Raw genomic sequence first — 18,992 nt, forward strand, 5'->3', positions numbered from 1 at the left:
AGACATATACTTGCTAGCTATCTTGAATCTAATACAAGTGTATCTAACACTTAGCATTTTGCATTCATGTAGTTTTAATAGCTCATATTCCCATTGTGAAGACTGTGTGGCAGTTTAATTTTTAAAAACATTATTTCCTTGGAAACCAGCAATCTTTAAAAGATAAGACGAAGACCCACTGGTCAATGTGATGCACAAAGCTGTGATGTGCTTTAGGTTTTCACATTAGCACATACAAAACAGATAAAACAACCAACCATGACTTTCATTTTTCTCTCATTTATTACATGATAAATATCTTAAGAGCAACACAGTATATAGTAATATTATATGATGCCCAAAAACTTTTATCAATGTATTATGAAATTATGATTAAATATCAATATGAATTTTGTTTGAATTTAAGTTTTATTTTGACAGTTAACCTCTCAATTCCCTTTATCACAATATAATATCTACATACTGTACGTACGAGCGGCTTTGCACAAGAAATTTACAAAACAGCAATGTATGTTACCCTTCAATGACAGCAATAAAGTTTCATTAAAAGAAGCTATGAACAACATCAGCCTTAAAATGCTTTAACAAGTGTGTAGATGATTGTACTGTTATGGCGTTTATAAATGTCATGCTTCTATATTAATATCTAACCTGAAGCTTGTCAGTACGCCTTAAACTAAAACCAAAGGATGTCAGATTGTACTGTGGTATATTTGTTTGACAGTTCTTAAAACCCGTATCTATAAAGCTGATCTAATATACCAAAAGGAAAACCAAAACGACATATACTTTTGTTCAAAGGCTTGGGGTCAAAGCTTTTTTTTGTTTTTTTTTTGAAGGAATGTATTCTTTTATTCAGATTGCATTAAACTGATCAAAACTGAAAGTGAAAGATATTTATAAATTTAGAGGAGTGCGCTGTTCTCTTGAACTTCCGCCCATCAAAGAAACAAATGCATCACGGATTTCAGAATTGATAATAAAAAATGTTTCTTGAGCACCAAATCAAACATATTGAAATGATTTCTGAAGGATCATGTGACACTGAAGACTGGAGTAATGATGAGTAATAGAGTAATGGAAATTCAGCTGTGCCTTCACATGAATAAATTACATTTTGAATATTAAAATAGAAAACAGTTCTTTTAAATTGTAACAATATTTTACAGTATTACGGGTTTTTTTTTTTACTGCATTTTTGGCAAAAACTTTTTTTTTTATCTTACAGACCTCAAACTTTTGAACACTAGTGTATTAAAAAACACTGCAGTTAAAAGCTTAACCAGAAGATACTGCACATGAGAAAGTACAAACTGTTAGATGTCATAGCAAACCAGTGCTTTTTCCCAGTCGACTTTCTTTTCCAAGACTCACTGAGCTGGAGAGGAGAGCTGCTTGATCAGTGCTTGGGGGGGTTGTGGAGGAGGAACTTTAGGTCTTCTGCCTTGGGGTTTCTTTTGTGGTCCTCCTTCAGGCAACGTGGCCAATGAAGCTTGGGTGTTTTCGGGCTTGGGTGAAGGTGGTGGTTTTATTTCAGAGCTTCTCGGCAGAGGAACAGGAAACACTTTCGTCTGGGCTGCTGGGAAAGCACCTGCCTGGTTAATAGGAGGGCCTTTGGCAATGTTTGGTGCCTTGTGCTGAATGAAAGACCTCCTTGCTGCAGAAATCAATTGGAAATTTAGGTTCTACCACAATGAGACAACACAAAAAGCATCTATGATCACCAACATACGTTTAAAAGGAGCAGCGATCTTCAGGGTAGGCTCCTGGGATTGGGAGGGCAGCTCCTGAGTCGGCTCTAATTGGCTGGAGCACGGTGTCTTAGCCTGTGATTGGCTGTGGGCGTGTACCGGAGTGTAACGAGGAAGTGCTGAAGGCATGTGATTGAGTGCAGGTGGCTGAGCAGTTGAATAAGAATCGTTGTTGTCCCACACAACAGCATCACGGTTCACCTGAGATTTCACAACTACTGTCACCCCAAGGTCCTCAGATGATGCCGAGCTGAAATTAGAAGCACACAAAGCCAAAACAAAATAAGACTTTTGTAACTTTATTAAAAACTTTTTGTAACTTTATAAGTTTTGAGCATAAAAATGACAACGTTGGTTGACTACCTGTCAGTTTTCGATAGTGACGATCGAGCAGAGGAGAAAGGGGGAGATGGTAAGATGCTGTCAGAAAGTGGTCTCCGGGATATTTTCGGGATCGGGCTTTCAGGGAGTTCTGGGACCTCAAATTCAACCTCTAAAAAGAATTATATTGAATTTCACAAAATTAAATTCTTTGCACTTCAGTGTTTTAATTATATTTTATATCTGATACATAATATAAAGTATCAGATATATAAATAAAAAGGTAAAACTTCCTAATAACATTAGCAATTCAGCAGTATTCCACCATAATAAGAGCTTGAGCATTTGACATTTTTAAAGCTCGATGGTTTAGACATTTGAAATTTAAAACAATAATAAATATTTATATTGTAACTGAAATTAAAATAAAATTATAATTATTAGCAAATATTAATTTGTATTGTACAGTATAATTGTAAGTTACAAAATAAATATAATTTACAAAAGATAATAAAGTTACAAAAGATATTCAATTTTGTAATTACTCAATTTAATTGGGTCCCTAAAACAGCAGTGTGAATGTAATGTGGACTGAGACCGTATCACAGCTAAAAAGAGATTTGTGTCTACTTTAAAGACAAAATAAGCTCAAAATAAAACGCTTACTAAAAAAAAAAGTAAATTCTTTTATCTTGTTTGTATTGCCATGTGACCTTTAAGCAACATCAGAGAATTATAAACATGCAAAAGTTTGGTAAAATGACTGAAATATTAACTTAAAATACCACGGGGTACTTCAAGTAGATATTTTAATTATATAATTATAATTTAAAATAAGTTTGGCAACCTCTGCATTAAAGAATGAACAGAAATGAAATTCTGGAAGTAATACGATATAAAAGATATTTAATGCTGTTTTTACAACAGTGAACCATGACTTATGTAACATTCCATTACCTTCGGGGAAGAGGCTCTTGGAATACTGTATAAGCGGCTCTATGACAGCCACAACTTGTACTGAAGAGGCAGATGCCATGTCCAGCAATGCTGTCTCACTGAAAAAGAGAAAGCAGAGTGACATTTTAGGAGATTGCATTTTAGATGCATACTTTAGTCTAGACTTGGTGCTATACTGACTCTTCACTGCGAGGCCGCAGAAGATTAGGTCCAAGCACTATGGCTATATTACTGGGTGTCATCTTATTCACCGCTTGCTGTTCTGACAAGTATGACAGGAACTGGACAAGGTATCTGATGGAGAGGGAGAGAAGTCAAAGAAAGATAGACAGAGTGAATGTGAAGTGTGAAAATGTGCATTAATGGTCTGACGTGGAAAGGAGACATTCAGAGTTGAAACTCTGACGTACTTCAGGTTGTCATAGTTTTCTTTAGGAAGTTTTTGCAACACTGTGCGCAACTGCTTTAATTTTTCATCTGTTTCTTTTTCTCTAAAAAAAAAAAAAAAAACACGACAAGACAATTAAAATGCATTCAAACTCAGTATCTAAGGAGTTTTATCACTGATACAGAAATAAACAAGCTGCATGTACAGACTTACGCTGCAGCTTTGAACCATTCATTATATAACTCAAATGTCATGAGCGGTTCAGGCAACTCTCTCAAGTAACACTTGAGAGCCCCTGAAAAGACAGTACAAACAAAATAACATTAAACACCAGTATAGGAATATAGCACACAGAGGTTAAAGCTTCATTTGAGTCATTTTTAGACACCATCAGTCCCTGTTTACTATTAGCATATAAAAAAGAGCAGCATGAACATTTTGCTAAATTTCTCCTATAGTTTTCCACGTAAGAAAATCATACGAGTTTGAAACAACATGAATAAATGATGGTTGAAATGTTACAGTAAGGATCCTAACAACACATCTGTTTGTTTTTTTATATATGCTGCAGTTTGTTACTTTAACCACATATTGTAACCACGTTCGGCGTATCACAAAGCACTTTCCCCATTCTTATCAGTTAAGGCATCAGCTAATACCAAACTCATACAAACAAAGTCAAGCTCACACAAATCACACAAAAAAAGTTACTATGGCCTTTCACCTGCCACAGCATGTGGGTCATAGCTGAACTCTTTCTGGTCGACAGTCCCTGAATCCAGACAGCTTTTCAGTTTTTTTACAACAGATGCAGCAGCTGCTAGCCTGAACAAACCCTAGATGACAGTTGTAAAGATAGATAGTGAGAGATTGTTAAGATGAGAGTGGAGAAGTGAAACACTATGCTCATGATACTGGGCATGCAGTTATGTGGGTGTGCAGTCATCTGTGTGTAGGTGCATTTGTGGCTTTTAAATATGCATGTGTGCGCGTGTGTGTGTGCTAACCTCTTCCCTCAGCCCTGTACATAGCAGCATGCCGACACACTCCTCAATAGGGACAGCAATCTTTCTTCCACAGCTTTGAAGGTGAGACAGCAGAGGCTCTCCGAAAACCTTTTCTTCTGATGAACTCATCTGGGGCTCTTCAATCAGACAGATATACTTTTCAAATAAGTTGTGCTAATGCTGCGGTTTGAACGATTTGAATGTTTAGATGTTTTAATCACTGATAATCAACCTTTTCCTCTGCTCACCTGTGTTGCTGTGACTCTCTTTGAGCTCGGTTATGTTTTTCTCCAGGAATTCGTATGAGGCCTTGTGATATTCAGCTTGCAAATCTAGAAGCTATCAGAAAAGGAGCACAAACAATCTCAAGTATGTTTTTTAACCCCTTGACTGACTGAAAACATTCCAAGGAGTCATCCCAGGACAACTGAATGGCAATGATAAGATAATTATTTATATACAAGCCACAAGTAAATAAATCATTTTATACATATAATACAAATAACGCAAAATGTCAGACAAACACATTTGCTTTTTCCAACTCACTGTATTGACTATTTGTTGATCTGATATCTGTTAATTAACATTTTCATTAGATCAATGATAACTAGTGCAATAAGAGTTCAAAGGAACACAATTCTGACATGGTATCGGTGAAAAAGGGCACTTGAGCATTAATGATGGGTCTGTGGGGAAGTTTGAGAAACACTTAGGACATAGGTACTCACACGGATGAAGTAGCTGGCATACTCATCCTCTTTAGTGGCAAAATGATAGAGGTCTGCAGAGTACTGATCCTGAGAGAAAGAAAATGTGTTGTGTTATTGATTTCCTTGCTGTGGATTCCTTGAAAATACTACAACCTCTTCTGATGAAGCCACACGTTTCATGTCGACTTTGTAAACCTAAAAATATTTGTTTAGCTAACCTTTTTCACAGTTTAAGTAACATGCTTTTCTTGGCCTTCTGACAGTATGAACAGTAGAGGAAGGAAATTAGATAATCAAGTGGTGTAAGTTAGATTTGAACAAGCTGTAAAGTTTCAGTTGGTAGCCAAATTGTATTTTATCAGATCAGATCTAGAGACGCGGGTGTCCAAACTCAGTCCTGAAGGGCTGGTGTCCTGTAGAGCTTAGCTTCAACCCTAATCAAAAAAAAAAAACACATGAACCAGCTAATCGAGCTCTTACTAGGCATACTAGAAAGTACAGACCTTCCAGGCAGGTGTGTTAAAGAAAGTTGGAGCTAAACTCTGCAGGACTGAGATGGGACATCCCTGATCATTACTGAACTAGATATTGAATTGGCCATAATAGCATAATAAATCTGTGATTAGTGAAGAAACCAACTATATCCAAGTTTAACCTTAATAGACTCCAGTCTCTTCCAGGCCTCCTCTACATCCTCTCTTAGTCCATCTTGCTTGGCCTGTGGGCCTGTGCTGGTCTGAGATCTAAAAGTGAGACACATAAAAGTTCATGTCTTCATAAAAGAGGATCGCAGAGTTTTGAAGGTGTGACTTGTGTTTAAAGAGAAGTATTGAGACATATTCTGGTCATAATGTTGAAAATAAAAATCACCTGACGCGAGCATTATTCCAGTCTGTTGTAAGTTTAGCAAACTGTTTCTTGTTTTTCAAGATCTCCGGCAGATCATCCTGCATAGATAACAAGGTTCATGAATGGGTCAAGAATACGGCCTGTTTTGGCTCATATAGTTTGGTAGTAAGAAAGAAAGAAGCTACCTCACTGAGCTTATTCAGAGGCACAAGAACTTCTTTCTCCAGCTTCATCTCAAAGTCAGCCAGAGTCCGTGCCAGGAAATTTTGCATAAAGCAGCACATTTCCAAAACTTTTCTGCAGGAAAGTTCAGGTATGCTTAGAAGCAGACTGTAAAGGGTGCATTTCCAAGGTAACTTTGCAATATTTGCTATAATTTACTCTTACCTCTGCCTGAGGTAAATGAACATTACACAACATTAAAACATTGAAATATTTACCTTATGGAGGAATCGCCATCAAAATCCTTAAAGCTCTCAGCCATACTGACAGACAGCATCATGAGGGGTAACTTTTTCTGTAAACAATGAAAAATTTGAATGAGCGAAGTGATTGAAGAAATCAGGAAGTATTGCGTAGCAAGTTTTTTGATAGTTCTGCTTTAGAACTAGCTACTTATATTAGTTTACATGGGTATCACAGCTAGGGGACAATATAAAATAACAGTGTAAATCCATGACCCAAGGCAATACACAAAAGGAAGAAAAAGAGGGCAAAACTGAACAAAAACCAGAGAAACTGAGCAGATTTTCCACACTAAATCCTGTTTTACAACATTTTTGAGGAAAAAGAAAATAAAGGCCTGTATTTAGCACTTATGAGCAGCTCCCACATGTTCAAAGCATATCCAAAACTTTTTCTCCAGACATAATCATCCACATTTAAAGACAAAACGAAAACCTCAGAAGTGAGATTCAAGGACTCTCCATCAGCAATTAGGGATTAGCTTTTTTTAACAAAATGATAGGCCAAGATATACTATTGAACTATTTCACTGTGATGGTGGTCCATGTAGATGATTTTCACAGCCACGGCATTTCATCATATGACCATTTCATTTGTCTTTTTGAACGCTACTCATTTGTCATATACAGCAACTGCTTAATCTGTGTCAAAATTTCATCCAACACACTTACAAACCACATGATTGAATAGGGGCTTACCATCCGTCTCTCAGAGTCCAGTCCCTGCTGACTCTGCAGGCAGCCTACCAACTTCTTGTAGATGATCTGGGCAGCTTTCTTTGCTGGCTCCACACGTTGTTCCACCTTAAATGAACCAGATGGAGGATTCATTTACAGGGCCCTGTATTCATATTCTGGTAACACAGCTTGTGTGTATATAGGCCTCTCAAGAACTGTGGTGGAAATGCCTCACCATAACAAGATCCTCTGAGAGAAGGTCAGTTGCATCTTGTGACCTACAGTAAAGAAACAAGTGCACTGAACATTACTTTAACACAGATGGTAACCTCCATGATGCTGGACCTATGTTGATTTTCTGACCATCAGCATGCCTGCAAATGTAAAACTGCTTAATAAGCAATAAGTTCAATAAACAAGTAGTTTACTGAGTAAATTTTGAATGGACTTGAATGGAAAGATTCAGTGATGCACTCGTGATGACCTTTTTGTTCCTCAATGAATCAGTGGTTTTTGAACAAATTGGATGGATGAATGATTTAATGACTCACTCATAAAGACAGTGGCTGCGTCTGAATATGTATAGTTCTCTACTATTTAGTAGGTAAAAACAGTATGTAGTATATCCGAATATACAATAATCTACAAATTTTTTCAAATGGTCACAAATTATTTACTTGTGGTTTTTGATGCAGCTAGTGTTCCTGAATGATCAGTGTGTGTATAAACAAATCCACTGAATGAATGATTCAGTGACTAACTTCCCAGAGAGACAATTTTCGCCAGATACTGCTAAAACACAGATGCAAAATTAAAAAAATAAAAAATAAATCCCAGTTTTGTTGGACTATGTACCTATACTCCTGAAACGCTGCTTGGTGATTAAATTTAAGGGCCAAAACTAACTGCTGTATATACTAAACTCATAAAGAGAGTGTTAATGTATTAGTAGCTAATTTTGAAACCTAGTTAGTATTTAAACAGCTGAAAACTCATACGGATTAAGAACTGCATCCTCTACACTTTCACTTTTCCTTATTTCCTCCTTGTTCTAGCTTGTACTTTTCTGAACGATGGCCGAAACATTGTATTACTACTAGTTTTTACATTTACGTTCATTAATTTAGCAGATGCAATATACACGAGAAGTGCTAGTAATTTACTAGCACTTCTCGTGTATATTGCATCTGCACTTCTCGTGTATATTGCATCTGCTAAATTAATGAACGTAAATGTAAAAACTTAAATCAAAAGAAATTCTAAACTTTTACCTAGAAAAAGTTGCCACCCACTGTGACTCAAAGCATCTAAAACTAAGATTAGAGAGCCGAGGCCGCTGTAGAAAACAGGCCAAACAAAGTGGGTAGAGGGGAAGTGGACTGCAAACTGAAGCACAAACCATTTTACTCTCTCGTTTTCAACCACAGTCTGTTGTGTAGCACGTATGATACGAGGAGATACACAGAACATAATTTCAAGCCTGAAATATCATCACAGAGACAGATGAACGGTGTCATTTCTCACTTTTGAAATGTTTCTAAAAGCATCCAAGAACACAAAAATCATGAGAAGCCATTTTTGTGTCGCTTAAGTGGTGATCAGCTTACACTGTGATTGCATCAGATATTCTTATGTGATTTTAAATCTTATCAGTCACTGAAAATGAGATGTTAGTCATCTTTTTTACACTTCAACATTATTAATTTACTATCACGTTTGATCAATTTCAATACATCATTGCTGAATAAAATAATGAATCTTATTGACCCCAAACTTTTGAACACTTCTGTACATTCAATATATTACAAAATAATTGTTTTTTTTTTCGTTTTTTTCCTGGCTTTATTCATTGTCTTGCGGATTGTAAAGACTGTTCCATAGGACCAAAACAAGCACATGCAGTACGTGGTATACATTTTCCGCTTCAAAGGTCACACAAACAATTTTATCAGCGTGGTATTGTCTCTGTTATGAGTCTGGGGTTAAGAAGTTTATTAATATCCTGTTAACGTCATATCAGTGCAGGCTGCAAAACTAGCATCTTTGCAACCTGCAGATGTGCTCTCCACCCTCACAAACTAAAAATTGACACCTTTTATGATGGCCTCTTTCAAGACAATCACCTAATCACCGTCAAGTTATTTAGACTACATGATTACATGTAGAATGAAATCATATTTTACGTACGCACAGAGAGAGGAAATGTCAATTAAAATCCAAAATCTAATGTTGGTACACAATGTTGGTATGACATTTCATTTTCAGGCTTAAACGAGACTTAAACCAAAATGAATTTACCAATCAATGTAAGAAATAAGTGCTAAAGTTCTAGACATATCAATTTTCACAGAATATGAAACAAATCGCCTTCTTCATTTCAAAGCACCTTACACCACAAATGACTCATGCTAGGATAAATAAAACAGCCATCAATAATATTAATATTTTGTTTTTTGATACAAAAGATAGGCTAAAACAGTCACTTGGTCACATGTAGTGACATTCCTGTAACAGAGTCACGTTAAACACCACAAACATAGTCTGAAAGCAACAAATGAAAGTACTTACTTCCCCCCATTTCCAAACTGTTTTAAGATGTTAAACTGCTTTAGCATGATTGTGAAGAATCTGTCGCCTTTAGGTCCTTGTTTCGTACATGCAGGTTAAGAGTATATTAGTTTCATTTGAAGGAGAATATTGCTCTCTGAAGTCAGTAAACAGGCATGTCATTCAGACTCGTGTCAGCAACAGTTTCGACTTGACTGTTTCACATTTGTGCACACACCTCATCGACACGGAGAAAGAGGAAGTTACCAAATGCATAAGAGGAAAGACATTTTCGTATCATGCTGTGAAAGTCATACAGTCCTCTCTGGCCACAGAGAACACTGAAGTAGATTTGGACAACACAGAGCATTCATTTGTCATTCATCTGCCAGGAGTGAGGTCGATGGAGTAAGGGGCTTTATATACTAGAAAGAAAATGAATTAATAATTTAAATATTTACTTATATATACATCAGCGTTAATTGTAAACTGGGAGTTGCTTCACCATAGTTAATTTTGTAGCATTAATAAAGGTTTTCTTACTTTTATTGCTTTTGGCAATCAATTGTCCGTCCCATTACAACCATTAAAAATGCACTGTTTGTGTGTGCAAACAGCAGGATGTGAAAGATAGGTGAAAGGGGAAATCATTTTTTATGTCATATATATATTGTGGTGTCATCAAAAATAATCCTCTTGGGAACACTGTGGTTATGACAATGAACTGAAACCAGTCCCAAGTAAACATGCAATGAGGGGGAGATGGAGCCTCCTACAGGGAGCCCACTGAAACACAGACAAATACAATATCAGTTCTAATGTGAATAAATAAATAATGAATCGTAGATAAATCATGCCATACTGGCGCACGCAAACTATGGTTAGCTATGGTTTTTGTAAGTGACCAGATGAATCCGCATTGGACGTTTTTTTATTTGCCAGTCAGAAACATTGGATAAGAAACGTGTGTTTTAAATATTTACTACTAAGACTACGTCTTGTATAAAAACATTTCTGGAAAATCCTGTCATATGCACACAAACTGACAGTCACCACTTATAAGCTACTACTAAATATTGTAGAAAGTTAATTTTATGTAAAGTTGCTTTGTAATGATTTGTATTGTAAAAGCGCTAAACAAATAAACTTGAATTGTAATATTTTAAATTACACGGATTGATCTATGATATTTACATGAAAAAAAACTAGTGATTAACTTTAGAATAAGAATCTATTCATCAATTATTAAACACTGTATTGAATACTGGAAAACATCTATTTGTGTAACACACAAGCACACAGCCACAGGCCACAAGCCACAAGCACATATAATTGGTCCTTTCACAACAGCGTTGAGAAAAGTAACTGGAACACGTGACACTCGCTGCTCGGCTTCAGGACACGAGGCAGCTTACAGTATTATGCTTCACCGAACAATCAGAGTATTTTATTAATAGCTAAGAATACCTAAATAATCGATTAAAAATGTTATTCGCATGCAGGTCTCATCCTTTTAACCATTTTTCCACCTTCTAGATCCTCAACGTCAAGATTTATCACATCCTTAGATTAAATAAGCTACGAAAAATGAACTTTTCAATGAATCTTAAAAAAATAAATAAATGTAAAAGAAATTAATATTCGATTAGCTTTTATTAAATTAAAGTATTTTTATTGCAAATTTCTACATCAATAATATGAACTAAATATCCCTGTGTTGAAATGCAAAAGTACTGACTGACAAAAGAGAAAACACTTATTCTTTTACCAATTTATTTATTTGCATACAACAAAGTTTCAAATAAGGAATACTACTGATCACTGATTTCATATAAATACCCCAAGTAATTACTTACATCACTACAGGTGAGTGCTTTACAAATGTTAAAATACTTTGTAAATAATTGAGTTTAAGAACTGGAAAAAAAAAGTTGCACCATCATCATCATCGGTAATATTGCTTTCCTTTAACGGTCAAGGCAAGTCAGGTCCCAGCAGTGGGCTAAAGCATAAAACTCTTCAAAATACTATGAGGATACACCAGTGAGTCTAGTAGTGACAAAAAAAAAAAATAGCAATGGTCCCACCTCAAGAGAAATGCAAACCCCTGAGTAAAGGGGCATTATAGAAGATGATGTGGTGAATGTGGAGACAAGCAACAGCTCAATAGGCTGTGACGAAGCAGCTACTTTAATACTGTCCTAGTGATGCCTTTTATTGATATTGCATTATATTGTGTTTAAGCACTTAAAAACAATAACATTTTAAATGAGGATGTTATCTGCAGCATCCTGAATTCACCAGGTAACAACCAAAATACCCTTCTATTAAACTTTAAATGACTACAGATGCATTTTGTACTTAAACAGAATGAGGCCACACAGACAGTACAGTAGAAGGGCTGATGTCGTTCTTTACATAAAATGACAAAATGTCTAGTTAGTGTTTGTTTGTTCCACACAAAAACCTGCTTCATTCTTTCCTATCAGCTCACGTGAGCACACCTGCAACCCTACCTCACTCTTCCATAACATCCCAAACTTAAGTAATGGTGATAGCATCATAGAAATATAGAAACAGAGTAAACTCCAGCAGCTTTAGAGTCTGAGCACAGTGAAGGTGTCAGGGGAGGGATATGGTGAGTGAAGATTGGTGGTATTGAAAATCAAAAACCCAACAAACTCCAACGCCATACACTACCTCCCATTTGACTTCCTACAAATCTCCAAATCCTCCAAACTTGGATGGATGGAAGGATGACATGTATGGATTCCCCTGAGCTGTTTCCTCTAAATAACTTGTCCCCTTCCCTCCCTCCCCAGAAAAGCCCTGTCCTGTGTGATGATGCTTGGACTAGCGTTTCGACTTGGCCTCTTCTGCTTCTTTTTCTGAAAGACATTTTAAAAAGCAGACAATATCAGTGTCAGAATAAGGAGTTTTTTGATGAACTATCCCTTTAACTAGTTCATCAGTATTATCTCAAGGAGACAAACCAAACATACTACTATGAAAATCCATAAGTCAAACTGAAGGACTTTGCCCAAAAGTAAAAGCATTGTCTTCAATTTTATTATATTAAAGTGTACAAAAAAAAAAACAAAAAAAACACAACAACACAAATTCACTTACATTTACAATGTAACAATGAGGTATGCTTCAATGCCTTTTTTTTGTATTGCAGGTCATATCAAAGGTTATAATGGCAAACTTTGGCCCACTGGGCTTGGTTTGGGCATCTCTCAACATGTGCACACCACAAAACAGGAAGATTTGTCCATTACATAGGTGGTCATTAGCGATGTTTCCATTCACGTATTATTATGCACATTTTAGGATATAGCATTCAAAAAAATAAATGCTGAATGGAATGGAAAGATGCGCATAAATTTCTAAAAATGTGCATAAATGCGTTTAAAGGATTTGCAAATTCACGGACTTACATAATCACATTGGAAAGGTCATGCAGACATCATGTAAGTGATTTATTTGAGCACTAGAAAAATACAATAAGAATAATTTGAGTTAGAAAATTAAGAATAATAAGAAAAATAAAAAAAGATTTAACTTTGTTTGCCAATTACAGAAAATCCTGAGACTGCTAGAAATGCAGTATTTACAATGAATTACGATGCAAATAAGTGCTGATGTGCTGATGGCCACTTATACAGATGGTAATAACACAAATGTGCCATAAAGTAAATAATCCACTCTATTCAATTAGACGCGTTCTCTTTGATAGCCGTGATCATACAGTAATAGCGAGCTGATTTGGGCTGATTTGCACTCAAACAGATGGTAATCATGCAGATACATTTACATTCAACATAAAAACACACTCAAATATATAAAAACTGTTGAAAAATAAAACGAAGAAAAAGGCGTTCGCTATAAGTTCCGCCTCCATCAGCTGACAGGTGCGTCAGAGCGCGTCACGAGGGAGCGCCAAAATTTTCAGATGGATCGTCTCATTCTGTTTGTGACACTGTACGCTGCAAAACCATGCCTTTTTTTACTACCAAGATGCAGTTTCTTGGCGTGAGTTATTCCATAACGGAAACAAACAGTTCTGTCACTGAAGAACTGAAACGTAAACAAAGGAATTTGATCCATATTATGTTATTGCTTCGTTGGACTAAACTTGCTTCCCTTACCTTCCTAACTAAACCGGGATTTACAGCTGTGGATATGTTTATGACTCGTTATTACGATGAATCTGGTATGTACAGCCTTTCCATTGTTCATGTTTTATGTGTACTGCTTACACAAATGTAGCACATACAGTCTTTATAAGCTTTCCATTGAAAAACAGGGAACTGTCGTCAATGCTTGAGGCTTAGATCTTTATAATGATACATAGTTTGTCAAGATTAAATTTTTCCTGTTTCATTTAATCTATTCGTAAACACTGACACGTGCGAGTTGAGGGGCGCTGAGTATGCCCGCGTCGGGGTGCTGGCTAACAGGTTAAATAAGTATATCCTTTTTTTTTCTTAGAAAATTACCTATCATTTCACTAGATAAGACCCTTCCTTATTCCTCGGCTGGGATCGTGAAGAGCCCTTTGAAGCTGCATCGAAACTGCAATTTTCACCTTCAGCCCATTGGCCACCATTTAAATCCATTATATGGAGAAAAAAATCCTGAGACGTTTTCATCAAAAAACTTAATTTCTTTGCGACTGAAGAAAGACAGACATGAACATCTTGGATGACATGGGGGTGAGTAAATTATCAGGATATTTTTATTCTGGAAGTGAACCAATCCTTTAACTTAGTCTGACAAGTTTTTTTAACCAATAAAGAAAACGTGCATGAACTATGATGAAAAACAATTACTAAATAAATTCCTCAATGCCCATCAAAAAACATGTGACTTTGCACGATGGGATGGGATGACTAACCAGCAGACCAATCTTGTTAAACAGTTTCTGAAATGTTTGTTATGGCCATTCTAAAATGCCTGAGCCAAAGTTGTTAAGGTGATTTGGTATAATAACATCCCAGAATGCGATTACATGACTGCGCTCCCAAACAACAGGCATCTGCCTCCAAAAGTAAAATAAAACATGACCACATTTAATCTGTGCATTATGATCCACAAGTAATTTATTAAAATACAAAAAAAGAACCAGAGTGGCACCTCCTACTGCAGCAAATTACGTATTTTTCGGACTATAAGTCGCACCAGTCCAAAATTACGTCATGATGAGGAAAAAAACATATATAAGTCACACTGAACTAGAAGTCGCATTTATTTAGAATCAAGCACCAAGAGAAAACCTTTTTCTTAATGATATTTAGTGCCAGTTTTTAAAGAACAACTTTTGTTGGATGGAAACGGTGCTGTATTCATAAATGTTTTATGCGATATTCCAATTTTTGTGCTCAAGTTAAATTTGCAACGCTGGATGGAACCATAGCTATTGATTGATCTCTCATTAGAAGACTTTATGCGATCATCTCACCTTTCCTTAGATCTTCTCTCTTCTTTGCTGCGTCCTCCCTCTGCTTTTTTATAATGGCCAGCCTGGCAAGGTCTGCCCTGGCCTGGTCGGTCTTCCCTTCTAGATGCAGCTTCATGTACCGCTCCTTAGCCTTCTGCTTTTCAATCTCTTCCCTACACAGGGAAGCATATATATATATATATATATATATTAGGGCTGCACGATATTGGGAAAAAATGACATTGCGATATTTTATTTTTCTCCGATATATATTGCAATATTTTTTCTTACAAACAAAAATGGGGTGAGCACACTAACACTCTCATTTTAAATGATTTAAACATCGACACCATCGTGTCAATTGATTAATATGCGCGAGGGAGAGAGAGCAAGACAGCGCTCGTGTTGTTTGAAAATGGCCCGCTCTCGCGCGCTCTCTCTCTCTCTCTCTCTCTCTGTCTGTCTGTCTGTCTGTCTCTCTCGCGTGCTCTCTCTCTGTCACTCTCGCACGCTCTCTCTCTCTCTCACGCGCTCTCTCTCTCTCGGTCTCTCTCGCGCGCGCTCTTTCTCTGCCCTGTTAAACTTGCATATGGTTTTCAGTCCTGTCAATTATAAACTTTCACTCTATGACGGTTAAGCTGTGCAATTAATCCGCAAATCACATTCGTCAAGGGCCGGGGAGCAGCTGGCCCGTACAGTTAATGAAAAACGGATCAACTACGACAGCCTACATCGCACATCCTGCGATGTGACTATCGTGGATTCGTACATCGCGATATCGATGCTTAAACGACACATCGTGCAGCCCTAATATATATATATAAATAATAATAATAATATTGATAAAAAGAAAAAAAAAGTTTATTTTACCCTATGGTTCTCAAGTATATGTTGTCCCCCATACCTTTCGCGACGTGAGAGCTCTTTAGGTGCATCGACATCGACTTCCACAACCTTCTTGCTCTTCTGGGAGACCCTATTCGGATTCTCGATTTCAATTAGTCCTTCTACACCTTTCCTTTTAGGTTGCTTCAAGAGAAAAGAAATCAACATAAAAAATAAATAAAACCCTTCATAAACCATAAAAAGCCTTTGCAGCACCTTCCCCATCTTATATAAAATGGTTTATGTATTAATACAAATAATCATTATATTGTAGGGTTAGTTCACTCAAAAATTTAAATTCTCTCATCAGTTACCCACCTTCATGCCATTCCAAACCACATGACTTATACTCATCTTCAGAACACAAATTAAGATACTTCTAATATTTTTCTCATCATTTTTGTCCATCCACTGAAAGTTCACGCAACCAAATAGCATTTAAATGTAGAAAAGGTTTTCTGACATGATCGCTTAGTATGATGAACAGATATAATTTAGATCTTTATTCATAAATAAACATGCAAAGGCTCAACTGTTCTTGCTGGATTTGCTGGAACAAACCTCTTCAGTTTTCACATCAAGCCTTTTTTGAGTTTATGTTTACCATATTTGTTGTGCTGTATATGTATGTGCGTTGATCAATGTTTATAGGTAAATCAAATTTAAATTGAATCTGTTATTCTTGGAAATAAATTTCAGAACAGCTAGGTTAAACCTAGCTATAAATATAAAGGTATAAATATTTTGAAACATCAAAATGTTGGTTGCGTGGAATTTTAGTGGAGGGACAGAAATGTATTTCTCATGTTTTTCTATACAAAATATCTTCATTTGCATTTCAAAGATTAACTTAATTGTTTCAGGTTTGAAACGAGGGTGAATTAAAAAGACATTGCATTTCTGGATGAACTGTTTAATTTCAAATCTCATACTTCATCATCACTGCTGCTCTCCTCTTCAGATTCTGATGAACTTCCACGTTCAGCCCCTTCATTCGCTTCCTACACCCAAAATAATCACAGTTTCCATTATACAAACTAATGTGGGGCAATCATCACCTCCACTGTGTCAATTTCAGGAGTGTGTAGGTGAAAGAAGATGAACGCTAGTAATGTTACACTCACCATTTCCCTCTGAGCTTTCATCTGCCGATCAATCTCCTCAGGGTTGCTGAACTGCTTCCCACGGCCCTTATGGTTCTTTTTGCCTAAGGTGGTGGGCAAGACAAGATAAAATAAATAATGAACAAATACATACACACAAAACACTAAGAGGCAATGGCAATACATGCAGCTATGTAATACTACAATTAAGCTGAGCATTAATAAGAATCGTCGATGAAACTGTACACTTATCGGTCAGACAATACATGTGGCTGCACTGGTCCAGCATGGCCTGAGTTTGTACTAGAGTAACGTTACATGCACCGTGATTTACCCATTAAAGAAAAGCTCCAACCATTAACAGTACCCTATAAGGCCATACATTTAACTTGAATATATATATATATTATTACACTGCTGTCTCTATCTGTATGTTAAATAGCTCTCAAGCAAGCACACGGTACGTTACTCGCCTCCTCTCGGCATTGTTGAAACACTCTTTTGACGATGAAATACCTTCGGAAAGAAAAATATTATTTCTGATCCTTAAATTAAATATACCCGATAGGAATGAATAACGTTATTGTGTTCTGTGAACCTTTTAAAACGGTCTATTTTAAAGTTTAATACGACGCAACTTGGCCGACTCAAATTGACACCGATGAAAGCACTATTTTGCCGCTTCCTGAGAGTGACGTCAGGCGAACGTACTGTTGATGATTGACTGCTGGGTTGGCCAATAAGAATTCAAAAGAGTTTGTACGACGGAGACAGTTAGCCAATAGAGACAGAGCGTGTTTAGGCCACGCCCACGCCTGGGGTGGGAGAATCCAACACTCTCCATTTACTTTCTATCGCGCTAAACTGCTTCCTTGTCATTTCTGACTCATAACAAAAAAAACAGAGCAATGCCTAAAAGTTGCTATGTGACAAGGTGTACAGCAATCAAGGTGTACAGCAAACAAGCTAAAAAAAAAAAAAAACAGAACTACGTTTTCATAAGCTGTCGACCCAAAAAACGAGCGTTTAGGACACAAAAGTGGTACTGCGCCCACGTACTAGAGGGAAACGTAATCGGCGACAGGAAACATTTATTATTTTTAATCATTTCAAAGGATTATTTCACCACTCTGTGTGAATCTGAGCGGAGGAAATATATTAAGAAACTACATTTTATTGGTTTATATCAGTGTGCCTTTTCCTAACCTTCCTTTTGAAATTTATTACACTATTTGTGACCTTAATGCTCGTGTTTTTGGGGTCGACAGCTTATAAAAACGTAAACCTTTACTGTAAACCTTGTCACATAGCAGCTTTAAGGCATTGCTCTGTATTTTGTTATAAGCCAGAAATGACAAGGAGACATAGAAGGAGAGCGTTGGATTGTTTCCCCCCGGTGGGCGTGGTCTTCAGATTATGACGCTTAGCGCTCAGTCTCTATGCAAAGTCATGCAATTTTCGTATAATTGATCACATTTCTTATTACATTTAGATTTACATTTATTCATTGAGCAGACGCTTTTATACAAATAAAGATTACAAGCAATTCATCATTAAGAGGAAATAAACACAAGAAGCACTATTAATACACCGTTTACATTGTTTAGAATAGTACAAGATAGAACAATGAGGGATTAAAGAATAGTGAAAGGGATGTGCTGACAGAAGAGATGAGTTTTCAGTTGGGTCTTTGATACAGTTATGATTTCTCTATAATTCTGACCTTAGACTTTCCCCCTGGTGAAGAGAACCCAGAGGAGAGAGATCACCAGCACCACATCACTGTGCCCAAACAGCAAAAGGGTCCAGAGTGGTCCACATAGTGTCAACCCAAAGAACACAGCTCATGACAGCATGAGGTATATATGGGTCAATATCACCATAGAGTG

The 18,992-nt window shown here is 36.7% G+C and overlaps 2 protein-coding genes across 2 annotated transcripts; both read right to left on the minus strand.

Annotated features, from left to right (window-relative positions):
• Nucleotides 1-259: 259 nt before the first annotated feature.
• Nucleotides 260-9,952, minus strand: LOC132121432 (SH3 domain-binding protein 1-like). The gene is made up of 18 exons (XM_059530792.1): nucleotides 9,694-9,952; nucleotides 7,361-7,403; nucleotides 7,147-7,251; nucleotides 6,424-6,500; nucleotides 6,169-6,280; nucleotides 6,005-6,081; nucleotides 5,790-5,877; nucleotides 5,153-5,221; nucleotides 4,673-4,763; nucleotides 4,425-4,561; nucleotides 4,142-4,253; nucleotides 3,631-3,712; nucleotides 3,440-3,520; nucleotides 3,210-3,323; nucleotides 3,030-3,127; nucleotides 2,115-2,244; nucleotides 1,733-2,001; nucleotides 260-1,657 (listed from the first exon to the last, which is right to left on the minus strand). Exons 1-18 carry the CDS (start codon nucleotides 9,738-9,740, stop codon nucleotides 1,371-1,373), a joined length of 2,019 nt encoding a protein of 672 aa, XP_059386775.1. The 5' UTR covers nucleotides 9,741-9,952; the 3' UTR covers nucleotides 260-1,370.
• A 1,476-nt stretch (nucleotides 9,953-11,428) lies between these two features.
• LOC132121434 (28 kDa heat- and acid-stable phosphoprotein-like) lies at nucleotides 11,429-17,817 on the minus strand. Its single transcript, XM_059530795.1, has 6 exons — nucleotides 17,577-17,817; nucleotides 17,125-17,207; nucleotides 16,933-17,001; nucleotides 16,020-16,144; nucleotides 15,137-15,288; nucleotides 11,429-12,560 (listed from the first exon to the last, which is right to left on the minus strand). Exons 1-6 carry the CDS (start codon nucleotides 17,587-17,589, stop codon nucleotides 12,526-12,528), a joined length of 477 nt encoding a protein of 158 aa, XP_059386778.1. The 5' UTR covers nucleotides 17,590-17,817; the 3' UTR covers nucleotides 11,429-12,525.
• Nucleotides 17,818-18,992: the final 1,175 nt, after the last annotated feature.

Source organism: Carassius carassius, chromosome 39 (genome assembly GCF_963082965.1).
Source record: "Carassius carassius chromosome 39, fCarCar2.1, whole genome shotgun sequence".
Classification (NCBI taxonomy): domain Eukaryota; kingdom Metazoa; phylum Chordata; class Actinopteri; order Cypriniformes; family Cyprinidae; genus Carassius; species Carassius carassius.